Source organism: Rutidosis leptorrhynchoides, chromosome 4 (genome assembly GCF_046630445.1).
Source record: "Rutidosis leptorrhynchoides isolate AG116_Rl617_1_P2 chromosome 4, CSIRO_AGI_Rlap_v1, whole genome shotgun sequence".
Classification (NCBI taxonomy): domain Eukaryota; kingdom Viridiplantae; phylum Streptophyta; class Magnoliopsida; order Asterales; family Asteraceae; genus Rutidosis; species Rutidosis leptorrhynchoides.
In genome coordinates, this window is record NC_092336.1 from 450984638 (window position 1) to 451012015 (window position 27378).

The 27378-nt window shown below is 37.3% G+C and overlaps 2 protein-coding genes across 2 annotated transcripts; both read right to left on the reverse strand.

Moving 5' to 3' along the window:
- Positions 1-6665: 6665 nt before the first annotated feature.
- LOC139842176 (uncharacterized) lies at positions 6666-7349 on the reverse strand. Its single transcript, XM_071832347.1, has one exon. The coding sequence runs from the start codon at positions 7347-7349 to the stop codon at positions 6666-6668; it is 684 nt and encodes a 227-aa protein (XP_071688448.1).
- A 99-nt stretch (positions 7350-7448) lies between these two features.
- LOC139842177 (uncharacterized) lies at positions 7449-7997 on the reverse strand. The gene has a single exon (XM_071832348.1). It carries the CDS (start codon positions 7995-7997, stop codon positions 7449-7451), a length of 549 nt encoding a protein of 182 aa, XP_071688449.1.
- Positions 7998-27378: the final 19381 nt, after the last annotated feature.

Here is a 27378-nt window from a genome sequence, read left to right on the forward strand (position 1 = left end):
TGATGCAACGATCAAAGGTTATTGCCTATGCCTCCCGCTAATTGAAGATTCACGAGCGGAACTACACTACTCATGATCTCGAACTTGGAGCCGTTGTCTTTGCGCTCAAATTGTGGAGACACTATTTGTATGGAACTAAGAGCACTATCTTCACTGATCACAAGAGTCTCCAGCACATCTTCGATCAGAAGCAACTGAATATGAGACAGATTCGATGGATCGAGATGCTAAACAACTATGATTGTGAACTTTGTTATCATCCTGGCAAGGCCAATGTTGTAGCTGACGCTTTAAGCCGAAAGGAGAGGATGGAACCTCTTCGTGTTAGGGCTCTGAACATCACCATCCATTCAAACCTCAACAGTCAGATCCGAGTAGCCCAAGATGAGGCTCTCAAGGAGGAGAATATATCTCACGAATATTTGAACATACTTGTCTCTCGATTCGAGGTTAGGGAGTCTGGACTCCGATGTTATACCGGAAGAATTTGGGTACCTTATTATGGAGATCTACGGAACCTCATACTTGATGAAGCCCACAAGTCGAGATATTTGATTCATCCCGGAGAGAGAAAAATGTACCACGACCTTAAAGAACAGTAGTGGTGGCCGAATCTTAAGAAGGACATTGCAACTTATGTTGGTAAGTGTTTGACTTGCTCAAAGGATAAAGCCGAGCATCAGAGACCTTCTGGGTTACTTCAGCAACCGAAAATCCTGCAATGGAAGTGGGAAAGGATAACGATGGATTTCATTACCAAGCTACCAAAGACGGTGGGTGGATACGATACCATCTGGGTTATCGTTGACCGTCTTACCAAATCTGCACACTTCTTGGCTATGAAGGAAACGGATACGATGGAGAGACTTGCTCAATTATACATCAAAGAGGTTGTATCTCGTCATGGTGTACCGTTATCGATCATCTCAGATCGCGATCCCCGTTTTGCTTCTTGATTTTGGCGTTCTTTACAAGAAGCCATGGGAACCCGTCTCGACATGAGTACTGCTTATCACCCACAGACTGATGGGCAAAGTGAACGAACGATTCAGACATTGGAAGACATGTTGCGTGCATGTGTCATTGATTTAGGAAAGGCCTGGGAAAGGCATTTGCCACTCGCCGAATTTTTTTACAACAACAGTTATCACTCTAACATTAATGCCGTACCTTTTGAAGCGTTGTATAGCCGCAAGTGCCGATCTCCTATTTGTTGGGCCGAAGTAGGCGAAAAGCAAATCACCGGACCCGAGGTAGTCCATGAAACAACGGAGAAGATTGATCAGATTCAAGCGAGACTTAAGACGGCACGCGATCGTCAAAAGAGTTATGCCGATCTTAAACGTAAAGACTTTGAATTCAACGTTGGTGATCGTGTAATGTTGAAGGTTGCACCTTGGAAAGGTGTGATTCGTTTTGGAAAACGTGGAAAGTTGAACCCACGATACATTGGTCCTTTTAAAATCTTGGAACGTGTTGGACCCGTTGCTTACTGTTTGGATCTTCCAGCTCAATTGAGCTTAGTTCATCCTACCTTCTACGTGTCAAACTTGAAGAAGTGTCTTGCTACACCCGAACTTATCATACCACTTGAAGAACTTACTATTGATGACAAACTCCACTTCGTGGAAGAACCTGTCGAGATTATGGATCGTGAGGTCAAGACTTTGAAACGTAATAAGATTCCGATCATTTGAGTACGATGGAATGCCAAACGAGGACCTGAGTTTACTTGGGAGCGAGAGGATCAAATGATGCAGAAGTATCCTCACCTTTTCCCGACTTCTCCATCTACCTCAGCTTAAATTTCAGGAAGAAATTTTCTTTAACAGGTGGGTAATGTAACGACCCTAGATTTTCCAACGTTTATTTATTAATAATTGTTATTATTAATACTTGTGATTTATCGAATGTATGTTATTACATTTACTTGTTACCATGATTGAATATACTTGACTTTAAATGCCCGAAACGTCTTTGTGACACACGTACGTTATACGAATAATATTTTCAAGTATTATTTACGTTCATGATTGATTTTATTAATCATTTTAATTAACTAAGGTTATTAGTTAATAACTTGGGCTTTACTTGGATTAACTTGGGAATTACTTGAACTTAGGCTTTCATTAGTGTTAGTGGACTTAAGAAGCCCACCCTACTTCTTTAGTGGACTTATTAGCCCAATACTTCATGTAAGTATTACATTTGGAACTTAACTAGTTTGATTAAGGTATTTAGAATCTTGTTACTTGTTCATTCCTATAAAAATACACCTAATAACCAACTTTTATGACCTTTACATGCATGAGACTAGTGGTTCTTTCCCTTCCCCCTCTTGATCCCAATACCGTCGGCCATAGTGGCCTTTAGGGGAGTTTTGGTTCATTTATTTTGTTAGCTTAGCTACTAGTTTCTCTCATTTTCAAACACACACTTCAACTTGCAACTTTCTTTTCTCTCATTTACTCTCTACCTTGTAAGTAACTTGAGTTTTTTCCTCTCCTTTTCCTCCCTCAAAACTGTGACATACATACATAATCATCATCATCTTTTGTTCTTTGATGTTGTTTAATTACTTGTATTTGTTAGTTGTAGTTGTTTACTTACTTGTTGTTGCTTACTTACTAGTTACAAGAATCAAACTACCTAGTTTAATTCTTCATTTTATCTTGTATTTACAAGAACAAACAAGAACAAAACTTCCTAGTTTATGTTCTACACTTATTGTTTTTAAAAGATTAAAGTTCATGTGTTGAAAGCATACTTGTGTTCATGAAGCAAACTTAAAGTTTACTTCCTTAAAGATCAAGACTTAGGATTGAATCTTTAAAAGTATGAAACCCATGAACTTATTACTTGTTTATTTAGTTTGTTACTTCATTTCTTGCGTCTTTAAATTTGTGATTTATGTTGTTCTTGGTCAAATGTTACTAGTTAACTTTGATCTCATTTTTCTTGAACAAAAGTTAACTTTAAAGGTTCAAGAACATGGAAGTATAACTCTTTAGTTATAACTTCATACACTTGTGTTAGATTTAACTTAATAACTTTAGATCTAGACTTTTGGGTCTTGGATCTTCAAGATCTAACTAAGAACTATGTTCTACATCTTAAGATCTTGATTAGTTAGTTACTTTCAAGTTTAAAATTCAATATTACTTTTATAGTTCATGTATGTGTCGGATCTAAGACTTTGATGTAACTTTGGTTCATCAAAACACTTGCAACACTTAATTGAGTTGTGCTACATGTCTTGGACTTACACAAGTGTTATGATGGTGAAACCTTGGTTAAGATGATGCAAACACATCAACGAGTTGTACACTTGAAGCTATATGCATCAAGGATGAGAACCGTGATAAGCATCGAGTACCAAGGAACCCCAAAACCTATTGTTTACTGTTACTGGGTCTGATCAGTACGACCTGGGCTACTATAAAGATGATTTTCTGTTAGATATGTTCGATTAGATAACTTTTCATTTAGGACTCGTCTTAATCCGAGTTACGGTTTAGGATTAATGGCCCTCCGATCGTCACTATGTCCTTTTAATGTTGTGCTGAAAATTCTGACCTACTCGCACTTAGAACGTCGCCAAGGTCAAACGAAGACGAGTTTGCTTCTGGGATTTTTACCACAACTAAAGGACTCATATACGGAGCCACGGCCACTGGTCTCACCTTATTTAAGTAGGTATAGAGGTCGTGGTGACTGATCGAAGTCAGCCTTTATTTTAAACTCTTTTCATAAACGAAACTTACTTTTCACCTATTGTTTGATGATGAATGATGATGACCCTTAAGACCTAATTTACATAATTTTAAACCTTTTGGGACGATTTACTGACTTAGTACTATTTGACTTAGGTTGAGGACTTTCCGGACCTACGTACTTGCTTATTTCCTAACTCGACTTTACCGCTACTTTATCATTGTGAGTTATAGCATCCCTTTTTACTTTAACTATTTTGGGAACTGAGAATACATGCGCATTTTACATTTTACATACTAGGCACGAGTACTTAAACTTATATATGTGTGGGTTATACAACGGCATAAACATTCCCTTTAGCTCGGTAACGTTTAGTCATTGGTTTTTGAACCGGTGAACGCGAATCTTAGATATGGATCCATAGGGTTTGACATCCCCACTCAGGCTAGTAGCGCTAGCATTTAACGGGTGTTTAATACTTCGTATACATACGCACTTGCCAAGTGTACTTTCAGGGGGTTATAAACGTTAAGTTAGTTACCAAGTGCCCACGGTTAAACATATACTTTATCATACTGTTTTGAAACGCTCTTTGTAGCACTGAAATCTCGTGGCCTACCTTACATACTATTATACTTAAACTATAGCTCACCAACCTTTGTGTTGACGTTTTTAAGCATGTTTTTCTCAGGTGCTTAAGGTTGCTTCCGCTGTATACTAGTCTTGCTGTAGACACCCGCTGCTCTAGAGTTATCACCGCATGAACTGTTTATCTGCATTCATAACTTTAATACTTTTGAACTATGATTTGTAATGACCTAAGGGTCACGCACTATTATATTTGCTTCCGTTCATTGAAGCATAATTTTGGATGTAAAACATTTGACGTTGTTTATGACGTCACCTTTTATCATGAATGCAACTTGTTTTGAAAACGCATATAGTGTTTGACCTTGTAATGATCCTGTTGTTGATGATTCGTACACGATGGTTTTGTACGAGGCATCACATCTTTTGTCAAGCTCTACCCGTACTGGGATTCTCTTTTTTTGTACTCGCCAAATAAATATCTCTACTTTTTTCGGCACTAGTGTATTTTTTAAAGTTCCTGCTTGGGAAGAGTATCGATCCAACATATTTGTCTCTAGAAGATTAGTAAGCTTTTTTACAGTGAACTTACCATTCGATGCCAAGCCCCACGACCGAGTATCTATTGAGCAGTTCGCAAACAAAAAACCCAAAAGTAATTCTATCATAGCCTGCAACTCGCTGTTGGTTCTTCCATTAGCCTCCCTGCTCCAGCCCCATTCGAACACTAAACCAGATTCAGAAGCTTTTAGACGATCCTTAATGTTGACCTCCTTCACTGTTTCGAGCCAAAAAATTCTTGGGAAAAGATTGCATAGTTTATCCAGACCGATCCAATGCTCCAACCAGAATGCCGTTGAATCTCCACTTCCAATTGATTTGATGAAGGAATGTTTGAACGATATTTGAAACTCTTGCATGGCATGACCTGCAATAATGATGTTATACCAAGTGGTAGATGATAGGGAGCGATTAAAGTCACTCCCCATCAACAAACCACCATAGCTCCCATAAATACTTTTTATTAACTTTACCCAAAGTGAGTCGGTTTCGGTTTTAAACCTCCACCACCACTTTTTAAGTAAAGCAAGATTTTTACAAAATAAGGAACCAATATTAAGACCCCCTCGATCGTAAGTGTTCAAGACATTTTCCCATTTTACCCACGCAATCTTTGAACCCTACTCCGACCCGCCCCAAAAAAAAGTTCTTCTCACACTCTCAAGAATTTTAATAACACTCATCGGAGCACGAAATAGCGAGAAATAGTACAATGGTAGACTATTAAGAACCGATTTGACTAGAACTAATCTTCCTCCAAAAGACAGAGAACGCATTTTCCAACCAGAGAACCTCGATTTAAATTTCTCAATCACGGGTAACCAATCTTTAACCTTTGTCATTTTTGAACCTATAGGTAGTCCCAAATACATAAATGGGAATTTACCTACTTGACATCCAAGGTAATTTGCAATAAGATTAATTTTCGAGCTCTCTACTCCTAACCTGTATAAGTAACTCTTCTTAAAATTTATTTTTAAACCCGAAGCAAGCTCATAAGATTTTAGAAGATTTCTAAAATTCAAGGCATTCGTTCTACTCCAATCACCAAAAAAGATGGTATCATCCACATAATGGAGATGCGAGATTAGTATCTTATCGGATCTAATTTCCACACCTCTAAATAAGTTTCTTTCCAAGGCCGCCTTTGTTAAAATGTTTAGGCCCTCCGCCGCTATTATGAAAAGAAAGGGAGAAAGTGGATCTCATTGTCTCACGCCTTTACCTAGATGGAACTCATTTGTCGGGGACCCGTTAATTAGGATTGAAATGGAAGCCGATGATAAGCATGAAATAATCCATTTGATCTACTTTTCCCCAAACCCCATACATCTCATTACCTCGAACAAAAAATTCCAATTTGGGCTATCAAAAGCCTTCTCAAAATCTACCTTGAATATTATCCCTTTTTTATGTGTTGACTTGAGATGCTCAATTGTTTCGTTGGTGATTAATGCTCCATCTAGTATATATCGCCCTTTAAGAAACGCACTCTATTCTGGGACAACTAGTGAGGGTAACACTTTTCGCAATCGATTTGAGAGAATCTTGGCGATTATTTTGTAATAGCCTCCGATCAGGCTAATGGGTCGGTAATCCCCAAGACTCAACGGGTCATTCCTCTTTGGGATTAAAGTCATAAAGGATGCATTACATCCTCTCAATATTTCCCCCCGATCCCAAAACCAACACAAGGCAGCTATCAAATCGTTTTTTATCAGTCCCCAATATTTCTTGTAAAATCGAAAATTAAACCCATCGGGTCCTGGCGCCTTTGAACTACAACAATCATTAAGTGCCTCTCATATCTCGTCCTCCAGGAAACAAACATCTAGAGCAGCGGCTTCTTCTGTGGATATCGAGGGATATCTTAGCTCTTCTAAGGAGGGTCTGTTACTATCGGGTTCAACAAACTGAGCTTGTAAATGTTCGTGAGCCGCCCTCTTTATTTCATGTGGGATTTTTGTCCAAACTCCATTAACAATAAGACCATGAATATTTGACTTGTTATTTTTATTTTGAATCTCGGAGTGGAAGAATCTTGTGTTTTCGTCACCTTCTAACGTCCACCTAGTTCTTGATTTTTGCCTTATCATGCTCGTCTTGATTTTTTCTTTTTCAAACCACTTGTTTCTTGCTTCTTTCCACATACTCAATTCAATCTCATCAAGTGCCACAATTTCTCCTTTTAGTTCAAGATTGAGGGCAATATTTTTTTGTACCTCAATCTCACCATCTAGCTTGCCATGAAATTCTTTACTCCATACCCGGAGGGCTTCTTTGATTTTCTTGAGTTTAAACACAAATTTATAGTCCATTCTTAGCCCTTTGTAATCACAACTACTCCAGGTGTCTTCTATGATTTTGTCTACTCCGTCTTTTTCAAGCCAAACATCAAAGAATTTAAAGGGCTTTGGGCCAAAGTTCTTATCTTCATCTTTTAAAATTATGGGACAATGATCCGATTTAGTTCTTTCCATAACCATGGCCGTGAGGTTTTGCCACTTATTATAGAACTTTTCGGATACCAAGAAGCGATCAATTTTACTATACTTAATGCCATCGTCACTAACTCCTGTATATAATCAGCCACCCAATGGGATATCTAATAAGTTACAATTATTAATGAACTCGTTGAATCTCTTTGCTCTACTTTCCTTAAACACACAATTGAATCTTTCGGTTTCGTTTCTAACTTCATTGAAATCTCCACACACCACCCATGCTTCATCCCGACTTTCTATTACCTTACCAAGTGATTCCCAAAGTTTTTTCTTCAATACGTTCTCATGGGGGCCATATACATTGAGTATATTTAGGATTGAGCCATCAGCCTTCCAAGTACCCATTATGCTAATGACCCTGTCAAGAGAATATACTTCAGCTGCCTCAAAAACTTGCGTGTCCCCAATCAATAATTGACCTCCCGACTTTTCAGTCATCTCTCTTTGAATGAAATCACAGTCTGTATTCCCCCATAGTGCTGCAATCCAATCACGATCCACCAGGAGTAACTTTGTTTCTTGGATTGTAAAAAAGAGTGGTTTTTCATCTCGAATTAATTTTTTCGTTTGTCCCAGCTTGCTATCAGGACCTAACCCGAAATCTCTGATGTTATAAGATATAATCTTCATTATAAACAAGGAGTGTCGAAATCAAACTTACCTCTACAGATTGAGTGGCTTCTTCTGCCATTTCAATCCCAATTTACATCCGTACTTGATGTGTAAAATCGCGTCTATAATTTATATAATAGGAAATACCGGTTAAAAGGATTACTACACACTAACGGGCAGTGTACCTGATCGTGCAATAGTATAAAGTTGGTAAATCCGTATTCGTTCCAAGGACAGTTTAGACGTGAAAATTAAGATTGTAACTAATGGAAATAACTAAGTTAATCTAGAAAATGGAAATTACGAGATAATAGTCTTGGTGGCTATTTAACGATTAGCCAAATCAAGGATAGCTTTAATTAATAACAAGAAAGAACAATATTTTTGGTATTTTAAGATTTAAGCTTTAAAGCAAACAAACAAGTAAAAATAAGATAGTTGTAAACAAATAGGAGAATGAATGCTTGTCTAGACCTTTTACACCTAGTATTGGATGCATTTAGATTAAGCCCCAGCTATTATCTAACTTATGTGAATTATCTAGTCGGTTCACCTGGAATTCCCCAGCGCAAACACTTCAATTAAGATTACACGACACGGAATTCCCCGTAGGCTAAGACCTCCTAATTGTGACCAAATATTTCGACTGAGATGAACACTCGAATCACAATCACACCAACTCTCGTTGCGTATAATTCACCCCTATTTTGTGTAGCCTTTTGAATTCAATTTACTCTCGTCTCCGAGTAAGCAAACAATCAATTAAGACAAACCAATTATAAATTTATGTACTAAATTAATGAACTCTCGTCCTATCAAACCAGTACACAACCAACTGAATCGAAAAGTCTAGCTTTAATAAGAATCGTTCTTTAATTCAAACATCATAAATTAAACGAATAACTGATAAGTAGCATCCAACACATATGTTTATAAGTCTAGACAAACATTAAATAACTTAGCCAATAACCATGGCAACAATAGAAATCAAAAACAAACAATTAAGATAATTCATTATTGTTGATAAGAGTTAAACCTAATTGAAATCTTGATCTTGTACGATTGACGAATCAAAACGTGTTTCTGGAATGATTGAGTTGATTAGATGATGTTGGGATTCCCCAAAAATACTAAAAATCGCCCCAAAGTTGCTGGAATTCATCAGGATAAAAAGTGATAAAAAGTTAGGGTTTAATTCCTTATTTATAGCTCCAAAACCGACAACAGTAACGACCCACGCCGCGGGCCTCACAGCCGCGCCGCGGCTTAAAACGTAGCCAGAATCCAACCTTTTTCTAAATGCTCGACCCTCAAAATTAGGCATAACCCGTGCCGCGGGCCTTCTGGCCGCGCCGCGGCTTAGTACTTGCACAGATTCTCTTCCTTTTTTCACCATAAAAGTGCCCAAAACCAATTTGCTTCATTAATATTAACGCAACTCTGATACAATAACATATAACATACCTCAAAAGGATCAAAAAGGCATACAAAAGATCTTCTCGGCTCTCAAATCATAATCTTCCCAATTATCCTGAATAAAGACCAAAACCGTATCCGAATGGACTAAAAATTACGGATATTGCCATGATTAATATATAAGAAATGAGCAATATAAAATCACCCCACACTAGAGTCTTGCTTGTCCTCAAGCAAAGTCGACTAGAAAATAATCTTCTACTAAATGATAATGTCTTCATAAGTGTAAGTAGAACCGACGAACAATCACCAAATGAACAAATAGCGTGGGTACGGTTTAAAGAGAACATATCAACAATGTAACTTCCACTTATAATCCCAAAAATCTCCAACATTCCCAAATAAAGTATCGGCACAATAATAATACTAACTCGAACAACGTGCACCAAATATGTAATCCAAATAAATGTAGAGAATCTCGAACCTGATAATGTCTTCAAATATAGAACAAGGATACAAGTGGAAACCATGATCCGAGAAAGTGAAACCTTAGAACCAAAGAACCCTACGGGCTACCCCGCGATTGGTCAAGCCAATGCCTCCCACAGTACCTAACATCGTGAGATGTCGGTAAGAAAATAATGTGTTTAGGAGGATACACATTACGTCCGGATATCATCGATAATCATGAGGTAATCATCTAATCCGTTAAGTCAATCATAAAGATTGAGGTTCATCAGGCTTAAAAGCTGGTATCCTACCTTTCCGGAGGTTATCCACTGGGAATCTGATCAATCACTGACATTTTGTGTATCATGGTGTGCTTCCATTTGGCTAGCAAATCTCCCTCATTAAGATAAGCTTTGACTACCAGATTCCCTGTTTGATGTTGAGGCCTAGTAGATTTCCAGTCGATTTTAGCAATGACTTTTCAAGACTTTTCGTCATCCTACAACTAGTCTGGACTACAACTTCTGAAATAAATCAGCAAGTGTGTCGTTCGGGAGACTTGACTCCCTTAAGGATGGGATGGATACATCCTGTTTGGTTAAATTAAGTGGTCGGATGCAACATTGTCCTTGTTAGGAGAAACAATGAGGATCACCCGGTTAAAGTTTTCGATCTAGCGCATGGCCCGGTTTCGACCACACGCTACTATCACCATTCATACGGTTGACACCCGCTTTGGTGCAAGTGACCTACGTATGAATTTTTATGTTCATGTAGGATTTCACATTCAAAATAATGAACATGTTTCGAAAGTTCAAGACTTTCACCTCTAACAGTACCTCATCGTGAAATGATGGGTAATGAAATGGTACAGCTTAAGAGGTATACGTACCAAGTGAAACGGTCGGAAGACTTTACTTCCTTAATGAGTGGATCTGACTCACTCAGGAGTGCCAATCTATTTCAATTGACACTCGATTTAAATCCCAAAAACCTTTGGGTGCCATAGCTTTTGGCTATGGGTTGTGTTGTCTAAGCAAACACAAGCACGTAGCTATTGTTCCTAAAAAGGACAACACTGTTGAAGCTCTAGGCTCCTCTTCCCACAGTATCACACCATTAAATGATGTAATAATAAAATGATATAGTTTCGGAAGTATGCTATACCAAGTAACCAAAAGTTTTCGGCACGTGATTCGGTCACAATCACGCTATGCAATCACCGTTCTTTCACGGTTTACACCCGTTTTGGTACAGTTGACCTACTATTGAGTTCCCTGAACTCGTAGGATTTCATGTCTAATGGTAATGAACATGTGAAACAATTTTGGCATCTTTGAAATTACGAAATATACCATACATTACCAAGCCATATCATAAACAAGGGTTTTGGCCGAATTTTCAATTGGTTTTCTATTTTTTTTTTCTTTTTCTCTAAATTTTCTCATTTTTTTTTTAATTTTCCCCTAAATTTTTCAATTTTTTTTACGACCAAAACCCGTGAAACGTCAAGTCTTTTAATATCAAAACTAATATGATGATGATTTCATTAACAACCAACCCGAGAGATTTTACATCCCCACCCCACACTTGAGATCGCGTAATATCCCCATTACTTGAGATCAAAAATAGATTAAAATCGAAAGGGTAAGAAGAAAAAAAAAACTTATTGAGTTAACCACTGATCGTGGAATGACAGTGACAGATGGCGCTGAACTGACTGCCAGCATAAGAACATCATCCATTCCCGATCGTTACACCAATATCATCACTCATGCGGTTTTGCTGAACTTAATGCCAGACTTGAAAATCGTTTCACCAACAAACCTAACAAACATAAAAGAAACTACATAAAACGGGACAAGGTGGCACCACCCGGTACCGAAACGCCTTGTCCCCGAATAAGTCTATAGTACATAATTAAAGTAAATAATTATCCAAGTACAGAACCAAATAAAATGTTTGCAAACAAAATACAACATGATCATCGGGCTCGCAGGCCCTCCTCACTGAAAACCATCATACGGCCAATCGCCGTACGGATACTGCTGCTGAAACCTCTGATGCGCATCTTCTAACCTTTCTTGCTCACTATAAATCGGGGCCTGCACTCGGGGCCGAACTGGACTACGATAATACACGGGTGTCTGAGCAGTAGTACCATAATAATGATCCGGGTTGAAGTAGAAAAGACGAGCATTGTGCCTTTGCAAATCGTTCCCATACGCAATCCATTGCTGGTCATGTAAGGACTCGGCCAACCTCTCATCGATCCGCTGCTAACTTTCCCACATACGGTCATTATGCGACCGTTGTTCTCCCCAAAAATCATTAAATCTATCTGATACACCGATTTGAACATTATCAACCCTCGAAACCAAATCATTCCAAACTGTCTCCGAAACACCCCAAGGCTGACCACTATCAGATCCATAAGGCTCCTCTGACTCAGAACCAAAACACTCGTGGATGCGAGCCGCTACTTCCTCATCATCATCATGTCGCGCTCCACTACCACTCGCTCCTCCTCGTTGAGACGGTTCAACATATTCAACTAACATAGACCGATTCGAGTTCCACATCAAAATTTGTGCATTAATATAAAATTGAACCCCAAATGATTTCATTGAATCACGAGCCGGTGTACAACGAGTGAAGTTAATATTAAAAAACCGAGCAATTTTAGTAACATAATGACCACCCAAAAGTGGTTTTGCCTTTTGTTTCTCCATCGCATGCTTACGCAAATACTCACCCACCAAATTTGCCAAATCCACAAACTGTCCATGCTTAATCATATAAATGGACCACAAATCATGATTCGTCACTTTGTCATACCCATTCACTCGTGCACAAAACGTGCAACCCAACAACCTCTGAATCAATCTAGCATCTTTGTCACGAATGTCGGACCCCTTTGATTCACTAGACACAAACGGATTCTTCCCAATCAGTTGATACCAATATTGCTGTGCATTAAAGAACTCGGCACCATAAAATTTAGTTTCTCTCAAATACTGTCCTAAAATGAAATCATCCATTTCGGGGTACAAATTTAATGCCCGACAAAGATCAAACCTACTCATTTCCCGATCCATTCCTCCTAAACGAAATTGTAAGAAACTTACATCAGAAACTGCACGGCGAGGATTAAAAGTTAACGTGGAAAAGAATTCCCACACCAACTCGTCATAAATAACATCCGTACACAAAAACGCCTGCTCCAATGAGTGAATGAAATGGTTCCCCGGCTGTTTTACGCATGAATGCACCTCTTGGAGATGAGTTCTCAAATGTCTTCCCGCTTGTTCTAGCGGGGCCCAATCTAAATACCAAGTACCGGTGATGAGACGCCTTCTAATATATCCAAACCTTCCGGCATACTCTTCATCATCCCTTAACGCTTGTAACCAATTTTCAGGATTGGTTTGAATTTCCAAAAGTCTTTCTTCCTCCCTTTGAGCATTTGAGATTCTTTGCTTCTGTATTAACAAACACCAAACAAACAAAACACAAAAGCAAACATTGCCATTAGCATTAAAGATTAGTCCCCGCTCATATTCAAAACAATCCACATTTCAAGCATAAGTCAACCTTGGTCAACAAACTTCTAGAAGCATAAATCAATTATGACCAACATCAAAATCACAAACAATCAACCATAACTAATCACCTTTTCCAAGTACTCAAACAATTATCATTCATTAGTACATCTCAACATACACTTAAGACGTTCGAAGCAATTAACATTAGTGGAAAGATAAGTTGAAACTCAAAATTTAGCAATTCAATCCAAAATTCAACAAACAAACTAGCACCAAGTCATCATAGCATCAATATCATGGCATCTATATCATATAAAAGCAAATTAATCATAAGAAAACCATTCAATTAAGACTAGAACCCTAATGACCCGGCCAAATTGACACACCCCACACTTATCATTCAAGACAACCTTATTTAACAAAAACCCATAACCAATTTCCCCCAATTACACATCTCTAATTTGAAATCAAATTAACCATGAACCCTAGAATCAAAGATATGCATTAAAAAAAACACAAAAAGATTACGAATTTCATACATACTAATCATATTCAACAAATACCGATGATTAATTTAAGCATTCAAGACCAAAATTAACAACCCCACACTAATTCTCAACCTACTCTGAATTTAAACAACAAATAAGCATGCAAAGGCAAGAACAAGATAAAGAAAGTTAAAATCGGACCTTTGGTGCCATGGATTAGAGATTTGATGAAGAAATTTAAGCAAAGATTGAAGATTAATGATTAGGGTTTGAGAGGTTTTTGAATCGTGCATGATTAAGAAAAGATAAGCGTGTTTTTCAAACAGCAAATAACCCTAAATAAACTAAATTCCCGTCGGGTATAGCCATTGGGTCGGGTTTGACCCATTTCCTTTTATTAAAAAAACGAGTTAGGAAATTTCTTTAGTCGCGGGCCGCGCCGCGGACTAAACATCCGCGCCGCGACTTAATGAATCAAAAACCCCTGAATTTTTAAAAACTGTCGACATTCATTTGAAGTGTTAGACCGCGCCGCGGGGTCCTCAGCCGCGCCGCGGCTTAATACAACCGGATTTTCCTTCACAAATTTTAAGTTTTTCCAACCAAAAACCCAATTATCCACAACCAATGCCTTAACCAATGATCATATTATACCTGTTTCAAGCATGAAAAATACAAACTACAAAATTATTATACAAACTCTACAACAAAGGTTATAACCAAGATTTTCACGCATCGTTGGAGGTAAAGATGAGTTTAATCTCATCATTCACCTCTTGTGGTCCATCGACATAATGTTTTATCCGATGACCGTTCACTTTGAACTCTTCCCCTTTTAAGTTAACCAAATCAACCGCCCCATGGGGATAAACCTTACGAACAATAAATGGTCCCGACTACTTAGACTTCAACTTTCCGAGAAACAAACGAAACCGTGAATTGAAAAGAAGCACACGATCCCCCTCCTTAAATTCCTTATGATCTTTTAAACGACTATCGTGCCACTTCTTTGTCCTTTCCTTACTAATCAACGAGTTTTCATAAGCATATAGCCTTAACTCCTCTAACTCATTTAATTGGCTCAAACGAAGGCGACCCGCCTCCTTAAGATCAAGATTGCTCGTTTTGAGAGCCCAAAAAGCTTTGTGTTCAATCTCCACGGGGAGATGACAAGCTTTACCATAAAGTAGCCGAAAAGGAGTGGTTCCGGTTGGCGTTTTGTACGCCGTTCTAAATGCCCATAAGGCATCATCAAGCTTAAACGACCACTCTTTAGGATTAGAACTAATTGTCTTTTCAAGAATCCTCTTTAAAGCTCGATTGGTGTTTTCGACTTGCCCATTCGTTTGAGGATGGTAGCATGTGGAAACTTTATGGGTCACCCCATATCGTTTCAACACCTTTTCAAGTTGGGCATTACAAAAATGAGTTCCCCGATCGCTAATTAAAGCTTTTGGGGCACCAAATCGAGAAAAGAGTCGTTTAAGGAACGAAACTACAACCCGTGCATCATTAGTGGGCAAAGCTTGTGCTTCGACCCATTTCGAAACATAATCGATGGCAACGAGAATGTAGAGCTTATTATTGGATTTCTGGAATGAGCCCATGAAGTCAATCCCCCATATATCAAAAACCTCGTAAACTTGGATAACATTTTGAGGCATCTCATCTCGTTGGGTGATTTGGCCAGCCCGTTGACAAGCATTGCACGATTGACATATTCGGTGGGCATCCTTGAAGATAGTAGGCCAATAAAAACCGGCCTCAAAGACTTTTCGCCCCGTAACTTGGGGACCATAATGCCCACCCGTCGGTCCATGATGACATTGGACAAGAATGCGCTAGCATTCCTCTCCAGAAACACATTGGCGGATCATTCTATCGGAACACCGCCTAAAAAGATAAGGATCCTCCCAAAAATAATACTTAAGGTCACTAAAGAATTTCTTACGTTTATGATGTGACCAACCTTTTTCTAAGAACCCCCCAACCAAGTAATTAGCAAAATCAACGAACCAAGGGTCTTCACATTCATCCACCTTCATGCGATATTCATCGGGAAAATCATCATGAATATTAGTCTCATCGGGAACCTCACGGGAGGGATTCTCAAGACGTAAAAGGTGATCGGCCGCTAAGTTCTCAACACCCTTTTTATCCCGGATCTCAACATTAAATTCTTGTAAAAGCAAGATCCATCTAAGCAGTCTAGGTTTAGCATCCGGTTTAGCGAAAAGGTACTTTAGAGCAGAATGGTCCATAAAGACTATAGTCTTAGATAAGACTAAGTAGGACCGGAACTTATCAAATGAAAAGACCACCGCAAGGAGCTCCTTTTCAGTGGTAGTATAATTCAATTGTGCACCTTGCAAGGTCTTGCTTGCATAGTAAATGGGTCGGAAATGTTTCTCGACCCTTTGGCCTAAAACAGAGCCAACAGCAAAATTAGACGCATTGCACATAAGCTCGAATGGAAGAGACCAATTCGGAGCAATTATGATGGGTGTATTGATCAGTTTCTCCTTAAGAAGTTCGAATGCCTTTTGGCACTCTTCGGAGAAATTCCACGGTGTGTCCTTTTCGAGGAGTTTATTCATCGGGTTAGCAATTTTGGAAAAATCCTTGATGAACCGCCGGTAAAAACCCGCGTGCCCGAGAAAACTCCGAACACCCTTAACATCGGTGGGAGGTGGTAGGTTCTTAATAGCTGTTACCTTTGCGGGATCTACCTCAATACCATCCCTAGAAATCTTGTGCCCGAGGACTATGCCCCCTTGTACCATGAAATGGCACTTTTCCCAATTGAGCACGAGATTAGATTTCTCACACCTTACCAACATCTGCTCTAAATTAAGAAGGCATGAATCGAAAGTGTCACCGAAGACCGAAAAGTCATCCATGAACACCTCCATGCAATCTTCTATCATATCATGGAATATGGCTATCATGCACCTTTGAAAAGTGGCCAGAGCGTTACAAAGGCCAAAGGGCATGCGACGGTATGAGAATGTGCCATACAGACACGTGAAAGTTGTTTTCTCCTAGTCCTCGGGTGAGATAGGAATTTGAAAATAGCCCAAAAAACCATCAAGAAAACAATAAAAGCTGTTTCCCGCCAACCTCTCTAGCATTTGATCCATGAAAGGTAACGGGAAGTGGTCTTTGCATGTGGCGTCGTTCAACTTACGATAGTCAATACAAACACGCCACCCCGTGACAGTCCGAGTGGAAATTAAATCGTTTTTATCATTGGCGGTAACAGTCATACCACCCTTCTTAGGTACACAATGTACTGGGCTAATCCATGGACTATCAGAAATCGAGTAAATCAGAACTGCATCGAGGAGCTTAATGATCTCTTTCTTCACGACATCTTGCATGTGCAGGTTCAACCTCCTTTGTCGTTGCACCACAGGTTTGGAGTTATCCTCCATTAGAATTTTGTGGGTGCAATAGGAGGGACTAATACCCTTGATGTCGTGAATTTTCCACGCAATGGCCGGTTTATGGGACTTTAGCATGGTCACAAGTTCAGTTTTCTGACCTGTAGTAAGAGAAGAAGAAATAATTACCGAGAGCTTAGATTCCTCCTGCAAATAAGCGTATTCCAAATGATCTGGAAGTGGCTTCAATTCTAACTCGGGAGGTTCTTCAATTGAAGACTTGCTCCGGTAATCCACATCACGTTTGAGTTCTTTGAACTCCTCCTCGGTCGGCTTATAGCCGTTTTCCATCAAGGTGGTCAAAATATCCACCTCCTCAACCTGCAACTCTTCATCAATTTCAACCAATGAACATTCTCCTGAACCCTGTAACTCTGCAAATTCCTGCAAAAACTCAGACTGGACATTCACAGTGTTAAGAAAATAACATGTATCATCAGTGTAGGCAGGGTATTTTAAAGCATGGTCGATTGAGAAATTTGCATGAAAATCATCTATCCTAAGGGTTAACTGTTGGCCATAAACATCAATGATACATCTAGCCGTATTTAAAAATGGCCGACCCAAAATCAGTGGAATCCTCTCATCCACTTCTATATCCAACACCAAGAAATCGGCCGGGAAAACCAACGACCCGGTCTTAACTAGCATATTCTCTATAATTCCATGAGGGAATTTAATGGAGCGGTCAGCTAGATGAATAGCCATACGCGTGGGTTTCAACTCCCATGGGTCTAGCTTTAAGTAAATAAAATAGGGCATTAAATTTATGCTAGCCCCCAAATCTGCCAACGCCCTCATACAATCCAAATTACCCAGTAAATAAGGGATGGTGAAACTCCCAGGATCCTCAAGCTTCTCGGGAAGCTTGTTTGCTACTACCGCTGAGCATGCGGCATTCAATCTGACTGAAGACACGTTCTCCAGCTTTTTCCTGTTAGTTAGCAAGTCCTTAAGAAACCTTGCATACTTGGACATACCTGCAATCATATCAATAAAAGGCAAATTTATGTTAACTTTTTTAATCAAGTCCATGAACTTGGACTTTTCTGCCTCCAGCTTCTCCAATCTCTGCTTCCTTGGGAATGGGAACGGTGGTTGATATTCTTTAACTACCGGTTTAGCAGCAACAGTTTCCGGTACCCTCACAACTTTCAATCACCTGTTCTGGCTCTTTTCCCCCTTCGGTTCACTAACAACAACCGGCTCACTATCCTTAACCAACGGCACTCGCAAATCATACTCATCGGGCTTCCTCGGTGGATCATATGCAAAACCACTTCGGGTGGTGATAGCATTAACGTGCCCATTCTTCGGGTTATTATCTGTCTTACTCGGTAACTCCCCCGGTTTCCTCTCATTATTCTGATTAGCAAGTCGACCAATTTGTTTCTCCAAATTCTTAATAGCTGCTTGTTGATTTCGAAACATTTGATCATTCTTCTCATTGTTTTGAGTAACAGTAGTAACAAGCTGAGTTTGAGACATCACAAGCTTTTCGATCATAACTTCGAGGTTGGACTTTTTCTCTTCGGCTTGGAGTTTTTGAAAATACCCGGGAGCTTGCTGTTGATATCCTCCACTAGAACCTGGCTGGAACCTCGAACCTTGATTACCTTGAGGATTATAGGGATTGTTGAAATTCCTATTAAACTGCGCACATCCCTGAAACTGATTGTTGTTCTGTTGACTAATATAAGCGATCTCTTCTTTCTGGTTCATAGTCAAACCTGCATCACAATCTTTGCCTAAATGTAATCCCCCGCAATACTCACAACCAACCTTAATACCATGCATGTCCTTTTCCAACTTCTCCAAGTGTCTACTAAATTTGTCTAACTTAGCATTAATAGACCCATAATCATCATACGCACCAGTGGTTTCGGTTCTCTTAGCTGACATTGAACGAGTTGACTCATGATCTTGATGCCATTCGTGAGTGTAGGCAGCTTGCTTTTCAATAATCTCTAGTGCCTCTTCTTCGGTCTTATCCATTAAAGTACCACCTGCTGCTTGATCAATACTCTGATGAGTTGGTATGTCACACCCCTTATAGAAAATCTGGACCTTTTGTAAATCATTCAACCCGTGTTGCGGACAGGAGCGTAACATATTAGAATAATGGTCCTAAGCATCAAACAATGTCTCACTGCTCTTTTGTCTGAATTGCGAAATATCTGCTTGAAGTCTAGCAGCTCGAGACGCAGGGAAAAACTTTGCTAAAAACTTATCCACCAGAACTTCCCAAGAGGTAATCGCTCCCTCTGGCTGCTTATCTAACCATCTCTTAGCTTCTCCCTTTAGAGTTCAGGGAAAAAGCCTTGTCTTGATCGAAGTATCGGTAACCTCATGCAGCTTGAAAAGGTTGCAAACATCATTGAAAATACGAAGATGCTCGTTAGCATCCTCACTATCCTTGCCATGAAATTGGCAGTCAGAAGAAATCAAACTCAGAATTGGACCTGTAATTTGAAAAGGCTGAGTGATGTTCGGTTGAGTAATCGAATTGCCTTGGCCAGCTCGGGTGGCCTTCAACTTTTCTGCCATAGTCTGAGGACGATTTGGTTGATCAGCCTGGTCAGCCATATCTTCAGTCTCGAAAAGATCTAATGAAATGTAAGATTCTTCTTCTTCTCTGATTTCAGGTGGTGTATCGGGTACCACAGTCTCAGAACTACTACCCAAATTAATTATATTAGCACTCGAAGAAAAAGATGAATCAACTGTAGACTGTTGCTCTTGACTTAACGCTCTGAATAACTCTCTTTCGGGTTCGTCAAACAGTTGAAGAATCGGAGAATTAGAAGAACGCGTATGTGGCAGGCACTACTTGTTATCTGCAAAATCACAACTAACAACTGATTAAAAGCACCGATGAAATGTCCCGTTCTTATTGATTAAAAACGTTCCATATTAATTGATTTCGTTGCGAGGTTTTGACCTCTATATGAGACGTTTTTCAAAGACTGCATTCATTTTTAAAACAAACCATAACCTTTATTTCATAAATAAAGGTTTAAAAAGCTTTACGTAGATTATCAAATAATGATAATCTAAAATATCCTGTTTACACACGACCATTACATAATGATTTACAATACAAATATGTTACATCGAAATCAGTTTCTTGAATGCAGTTTTTACACAATATCATACAAACATGGACTCCAAATCTTGTCCTTATTTTAGTATGCAACAGCGGAAGTGATAATGCTAAAAACGAACATATATTTCATAGCATTATTCCTCAAGAAAGTCAAGCTTTTAGTTGCAATTGTTCTATTTACAAGTGATATTCGTTTAAATATTAAAAGGTGAAGACAAAAGACAGATTCAACGAATTGAAGACGCAAACGACCAAAAAGCTCAAAAGTACAAAAGACAATCAAATAGGTTCCAATTATTGATAAGAAACATCTCGAAATTACAAGAGTACAAGATTCAAAACGCAAAGTACAAGATATTAAATTTTACGTAAGGACGTTCGAAAATCCGGAACCAGGACCAGAGTCAACTCTCAACGCTCGACGCAACGGACTAAAAATTACAAGTTAACTATGCACATAAATATAATATAATATTTAAATAATTCTTATAATTATTTATATATTATATTAATATTTAAAACTGTCGGCAAGAAAGACTCCAAAAGGGACTAAGCTGTAATTTCAAACTCCGCGACTCGCGGAGTTTGAAGGCAAAAATGCCGCGAGTCGCGGAGCCCCAAAGTTTCAAAATCCCTATAAAAGCAAACGAATTCTGATTGCAAAAATTACAATATATCCATCCATCTCTCTATCTATATCGTAAAATATATATATATATATTTATATTTTATATTTTAATTTTAATTATAATTCTAATAATAAGGGTATGTTAGCGAATGTTGTAAGGGTGTAAGTCGAAATTCTGTCCGTGTAACGCTACGCTATTTTTAATCATTGTAAGTTATGTTCAACCTTTTTATATTAATGTCTCGTAGCTAAGTTATTATTATGCTTATTTAATCCGAAGTAATCATGATGTTGGGCTAATTACTAAAATTGGGTAATTGGGCTTTGTACCATAATTGGGGTTTGGACAAAAGAACGACACTTGTGAAAATTAGACTATGGGCTATTAATGGGTTTTATATTAACTAAACAATATCTTGTTAATTTAATATACAAACTTATAATTCGACGTATTTATATATAACCACATACGCTTGACTGGGTACGGTGGGCGGGATATCTATAAATACCAATAATTATTCATTTTACCGGATATGGAACTGGATTAATAGTTAATAGACTTGTTGAAACAGGGGTGAATTACATTCAAGGGTAATTGGTGTAATTGTTAACAAAGTAGTAAAACCTTGGTTTACACGCAGTCGATACCCTGGTGTATTCATTAAACAAAGTATTAAAACCTTGTTACAATTCGAATCCCCAATTAGTTGGAATATTTGACTTCGGGAATAAGAATAATTTGACGAAGGCTTTCGCTCTTTATATTTATGACTGATGGACTGTTATGGACAAAATCCGTATGGACATATTAAATAATCCAGGACAAAGGACAATTGACCCATGGGCATAAAACTAAAATCAACACGTCAAACATCATGATTACGGAAGTTTAAATAAGCATAATTCTTTTATTTCATATTTAATTTCCTTTATTTTATATTTAATTGCACTTCTAATTATCGCATTTTTATTTATTGTTATTGTATTTAATTGCACTTTTAATTATCGTACTTTTTAATTATCGCAAGTTTATTTTATCGAACTTTTATTATTCACAATTTCATTATCGTTATTTACTTTATGCTTTAATTTAAGTCTTGTATTTATTTTTAATATTTTACATTTAGTTTTAACTGCGACTAATGTTTTAAAATCGACAAACCGATCATTAAACGGTAAAAACCCCCCTTTATAATAATAATATTACTTATATATATATTTGTATTTTTATAAAAGTAAACTAATATAGCGTTAAGCTTTGTTTAAAAAGATTCCCTGTGGAACGAACCGGACTTACTAAAAACTACACTACTGTACGATTAGGTACACTGCCTATAAGTGTTGTAGCAAGGTTTAAGTATATCCATTCTCTAAATAAATAAATATCTTGTGTAAAATTGTATCGTATTTAATAGTATTTCCTGAAAAATTTAATAGCTATTTCGTATACACCTCGCGAACCATCAAGTATTTTTGGCGCCGCTGCCGGGGACTCTCTTAAAAGCCGGAAGCGCAACGCTAATATAATATCAAAAAAAAGATTTTTAGTTTACTTTTATTAAAATTCGTTTTTATAAAAATACATTTTAAATATTCGAAAATATAAAAAGAAAAACAAAAATTTATATATTTTTAGGAGTTTGATAAATATTTAAGTTTTATAAAGTTTCTTTAGTTTGTAAAAATATAAGTTTTATTTAATTTATTTTATAAATATATTTTATAAATATAAAAACTGAAAAAAAAATATATATATATAAATCTAGTTTTACGATTTTTATTTATAAAATTATAAAGTAATTCTATTTTTATTTTAGTTTTTAAATATAAGTTTTTATTATATATAAATTTTACATTATAAAACAGAAAATTTAAAAAAAAAAACGCGTCAGTTTTAAACTGTTCCAGGTTTGAATTTTGAAACCCCGCGACTCGCGGGGTTTGCTGCTTTAAATACCGCGACTCGCGGAGAGGACCTGACACGCTGACAGAACCCTAATTCAGCATTAATTACGGGTAATTATTAATTATTATTATTATTATTATTTAACCCTAATTATTATTATTATTATAATTAGTTTTATTATTACTTTTACTTTTTATTTAATTTATGTATTTAGTATTAATTAGTTTAATTAATTTATAAAATTAGTAGTTTTAATAAATAAATAATATAAAAATAATATTTTTATAAAAATTGTACTTTTTACAACTTTTTGTATATTTTTTATATTTTGTCCCTTTTTAATCGTTTTAACGTATTATTTGTATTTTTAGCTCATATTTAGTTTTAAACTTAGTTTTTGCCATAGTTATTTTTACTTCTAGATTTTTAGGCTTTGCCGTAGAATTCCTTAAGTGCTTTTTCTTTAGACTAAGATTTAGGTACTTTAGAATTTTGCGACGCCTTTTTAAGTTTTAGTTTCTTTTTAAGTTATTTCCATTTGGGATTTAGTTTTTCCTGTAAGCTTTAATATTTTTAGACGACTTTTACCTATGTATCAATTATCATTCCAATTAGTAATCTCAATTTGCGATTATAATTTTAAGTTAGTTGTAGTAATAAGGTTAGGTTAGTCAAGTATTTTTAAGTTTTATAAGTTTCTTTTATTTTTTCGTCACCTTTTATTTTTCAACCATTTTCTTTTTCGACCTTTTTCGACGAACTCTTTTTCTTTCTTATTTCTCGCTTTTCTAGTTTTAGGACATAGATTTTTATTCTACTTCTTATCTAATTTTCTTAAAATTACGAAAATTTATTTTAAGTGGTTAAATTGATAGACATCAAAATTTTCTGGTTCGTAGTAATAGTTGAATTTGTACGTGGACCGGGTTATTGGAGCCAAACAGTCCTCAATTATATTGAGACCAAACGAATCCTGCCCCTCTGCTGCATCTTTTGGCTATTCGAAACGTGGGCAAAATCAGAAAAGTCTATTGATTGGATAACTTATTATAATTTTTCTTTCCTTTTAAAAACTAATAGGATATTCAGTGAATGCACCGAGCAAGACGTTCACCACCTTTTGTACGTTCACCACCTGTAACTAGATCAAGACATTTAGCAAATATTACTGCCGTTGTTTCTTTAGAATCGTCATCCAGTCGACCAAGTACTTCAGTTCACATTTTCGATAATCCATTTTTTGAACCCGACCTCACAATTGAGAATCCGGAGAATATTCAGGAATGATTCGTAGATCCTAAACCACTAAACTTTCCTTCGGAACCACCAATCATTCAAACAGAGATTGTTGAGGAACGAACCATTAAATCAAAATCCTCTAGTGATTCCGATTCAACAAATTCAATTATGGAGAATCTGGAACCTTTAAGTATGGAAGACCGAATGAGAGCTAAACGCACTGGCCAAGGTCACGCAATTACTCATCCAGACATTAATGCGCCAGATTATGAAATCAAAGGACAAATTCTACACATGGTGACTAATCAATGCCAATTTAGTGGTGCGCCGAAGGAAGATCCAAATGAACATCTACGTACCTTTAATAGGATCTGCACACTATTTAAAATCCGAGAAGTGGAGGATGAACAGATATATCTCATGTTATTTCCCTGGACTTTAAAGGGAGAAGCCAAAGATTGGTTGGAATCGTTACCTGAAGGGGCGATTGATACATGGGATGTTTTAGTTGAAAAATTTCTTAAACAATTCTTTCCTGCATCTAAAGCCGTAAGACTTCAAGCAGAAATTGTTACGTTTACACAGAAGCCGAATGAAACTCTATATGAGGCGTGGACTAGATATGGAAAGTTATTAAGAGGATGTCCGCAACATGGTTTAGACACCTATCAAATAGTAAAAATATTCTACCAAGGATGCGACATCACTACAAGGAAAGACATAGATATAGCAGCTGGTGGTTCTATTATGAAGAAAACCGAAACTGATGCTTACAAAATTATTGATAACACTGCTTCCCACTCACATGAGTGGCACCAAGAAAAAGATATCGTTAGATCATCTAAAGCAGCTAGAGCCGATTCTAGCCATGACTTAGATTCCATTTCTGCAAAGATAGATGCTGTCGAGAGACGAATGGAAAAGATGACTAAAGATATTCACTCAATACGAATTAGTTGTGAGCAGTGTGGAGGACCACATTTGACAAAAGATTGTCTCAGTATAATTATCAACCGCCAAGACCTATTTACAATTAAAACCAGAATTATAACAGAAAGATTCCATACAACAACCAACAAGGTCCTATCAATCAACAAGTATCCAATAATACTTACAATCAGCAAAGACCTAATTTTCAAAACAAACCACCACAACAAACCGATGATAAAAAGCTGAATTTAGAAGATATGATGACGAAGCTAGTTGAAACTCAAACGCAGTTTTTCACATCTCAGAAACAAACCAATGAACAAAATGCTCAAGCATTTAGAAATCAACAAGCTTCTATTCAAAATCTGGAACAAGAAGTAAGTAACCTAGCAAGGTTAATAGGTGAAAGAAAACCGGGAAGTCTACCTAGTGATACAAATGCTAACCCCCGGAATGAAACAGCTAAAGCCATTACCACAAGAAGTGGTACAACACTTAAACCACCTGAAATACCTGTAACTTCTGATGAAGCTATTCCTACTCCACAAGAACCACAACCTGATCAAGATAAGGAAAAAGAATCGGTAGTTGAAAAGGTTAATGAAGATAACACAGTTAAGGATAAACCTTATGTTAAACCATACCAACCACCACTTCCTTATCCGAGTAAAATGAAGAAAGAGAAACTTGAAGCCGAGCAATCCAAATTCTTGGATATGTTTAAACAGATAAATGTAAATCTTCCTTTCATTGATATGATTTCAGGAATGCCTAGATATGCTAAATTCTTGAAAGATCTAATCTCAAATAGAAAGAAAATGGAAGAACTCTCGGCTGTTACTATGAATGCTAATTGTTCAGCAGTGCTGTTGAATAAGATACCGGAAAAATTATCTGATCCAGGAAGTTTCACAATTCCATGTTTTCTGGGTAGTCTTAGTTCAATAGAAGCATTGGCAGACTTAGGTGCTAGTATAAATCTAATGCCGTATTCACTATACGCTAAACTAGACCTTGGAGAATTGAAACCAACCAGAATAAGCATACAACTAGCCGATAGATCAATAAAATATCCTAGAGGGATAATGGAGAACATGCTAGTTAAAGTTGGTACTTTAGTATTTCCAGTAGATTTTGTTGTTTTGGACATGGAAGAAGATTCTCAAGTTCCTCTCATATTAGGAAGACCATTCTTAAACACGGCTAAAGCAATGATAGACGTGTTCGGTAAGAAATTGACCCTAAGTATAGAGGATGAGAGTGTTACCTTTTCAGTTGATAGAGCAATGCAACAACCACAATCTGCAGATGATACATGTTATTATATTCAAACTATAGATGCACATGCAGAATTATTAGAAGAATTTCCAGAATTACAAGGAACAGGAGAATGTTCTTTAGGAGAAGGTAATGAACCAATTGATGAAGCTGAAATGTTAGCTACACTTATAGCTAATGGATATGAACCAACAACAGAAGAAATTCAAATGCTAAAAAAAGAAGACAGATATCGATACAAATCATCGATAGAAGAACCACCGAAATTAGAGTTAAAGCCACTTCCAAACCATTTGGAATACGCTTATTTACATGGTGAATCTGAATTACCTGTAATAATATCGTCTTCTCTTACTGAAAATGAGAAATCACAACTCATTTCTGTGTTGAAAGCTCATAAACCAGCCATTGCATGGAAGATTCATGATATTAAAGGAATAAGTCCTTCGTATTGCACACATAAAATCCTTATGGAAGAAGGTCATAAAACGTATGTGCAACGCCAACGAAGACTAAATCCTAATATGCAAGATGTAGTTAAAAAAGAGATTATTAAACTGCTAGATGCAGGTTTAATTTATCCAATCTCTGATAGTCCATGGGTAAGCCCAGTTCAATGCGTGCCTAAGAAGGGTGGCATGACTGTCATTACAAATGAGAAAAATGAGCTTATTCCTACTAGGACTGTAACAGGATGGCGTGTGTGTATTGATTATAGAAAATTAAATGACGCCACTAGAAAAGATCACTTTCCCTTACCTTTCATAGATCAAATGTTGGAAAGATTAGCCGGAAATAGTTACTATTGTTTTCTAGATGGATTTTCCGGATATTTTCAAATTCCAATAGCACCCGAAGATCAAGAGAAAACCACATTCACGTGCCCTTATGGTACTTTTGCTTACAAACGCATGCCATTTGGACTTTGCAACGCCCCTGCAACCTTTCAAAGGTGTATGATGGCGATTTT

Bases quoted from the DNA above. Each gene is read 5' to 3' on its own strand.
- LOC139842177 (XM_071832348.1), bottom strand. From the start codon at position 7,997: ATGAAGATTATATCTTATAACATCAGAGATTTCGGGTTAGGTCCTGAT.
- LOC139842176 (XM_071832347.1), bottom strand. From the start codon at position 7,349: ATGGTTATGGAAAGAACTAAATCGGATCATTGTCCCATAATTTTAAAA.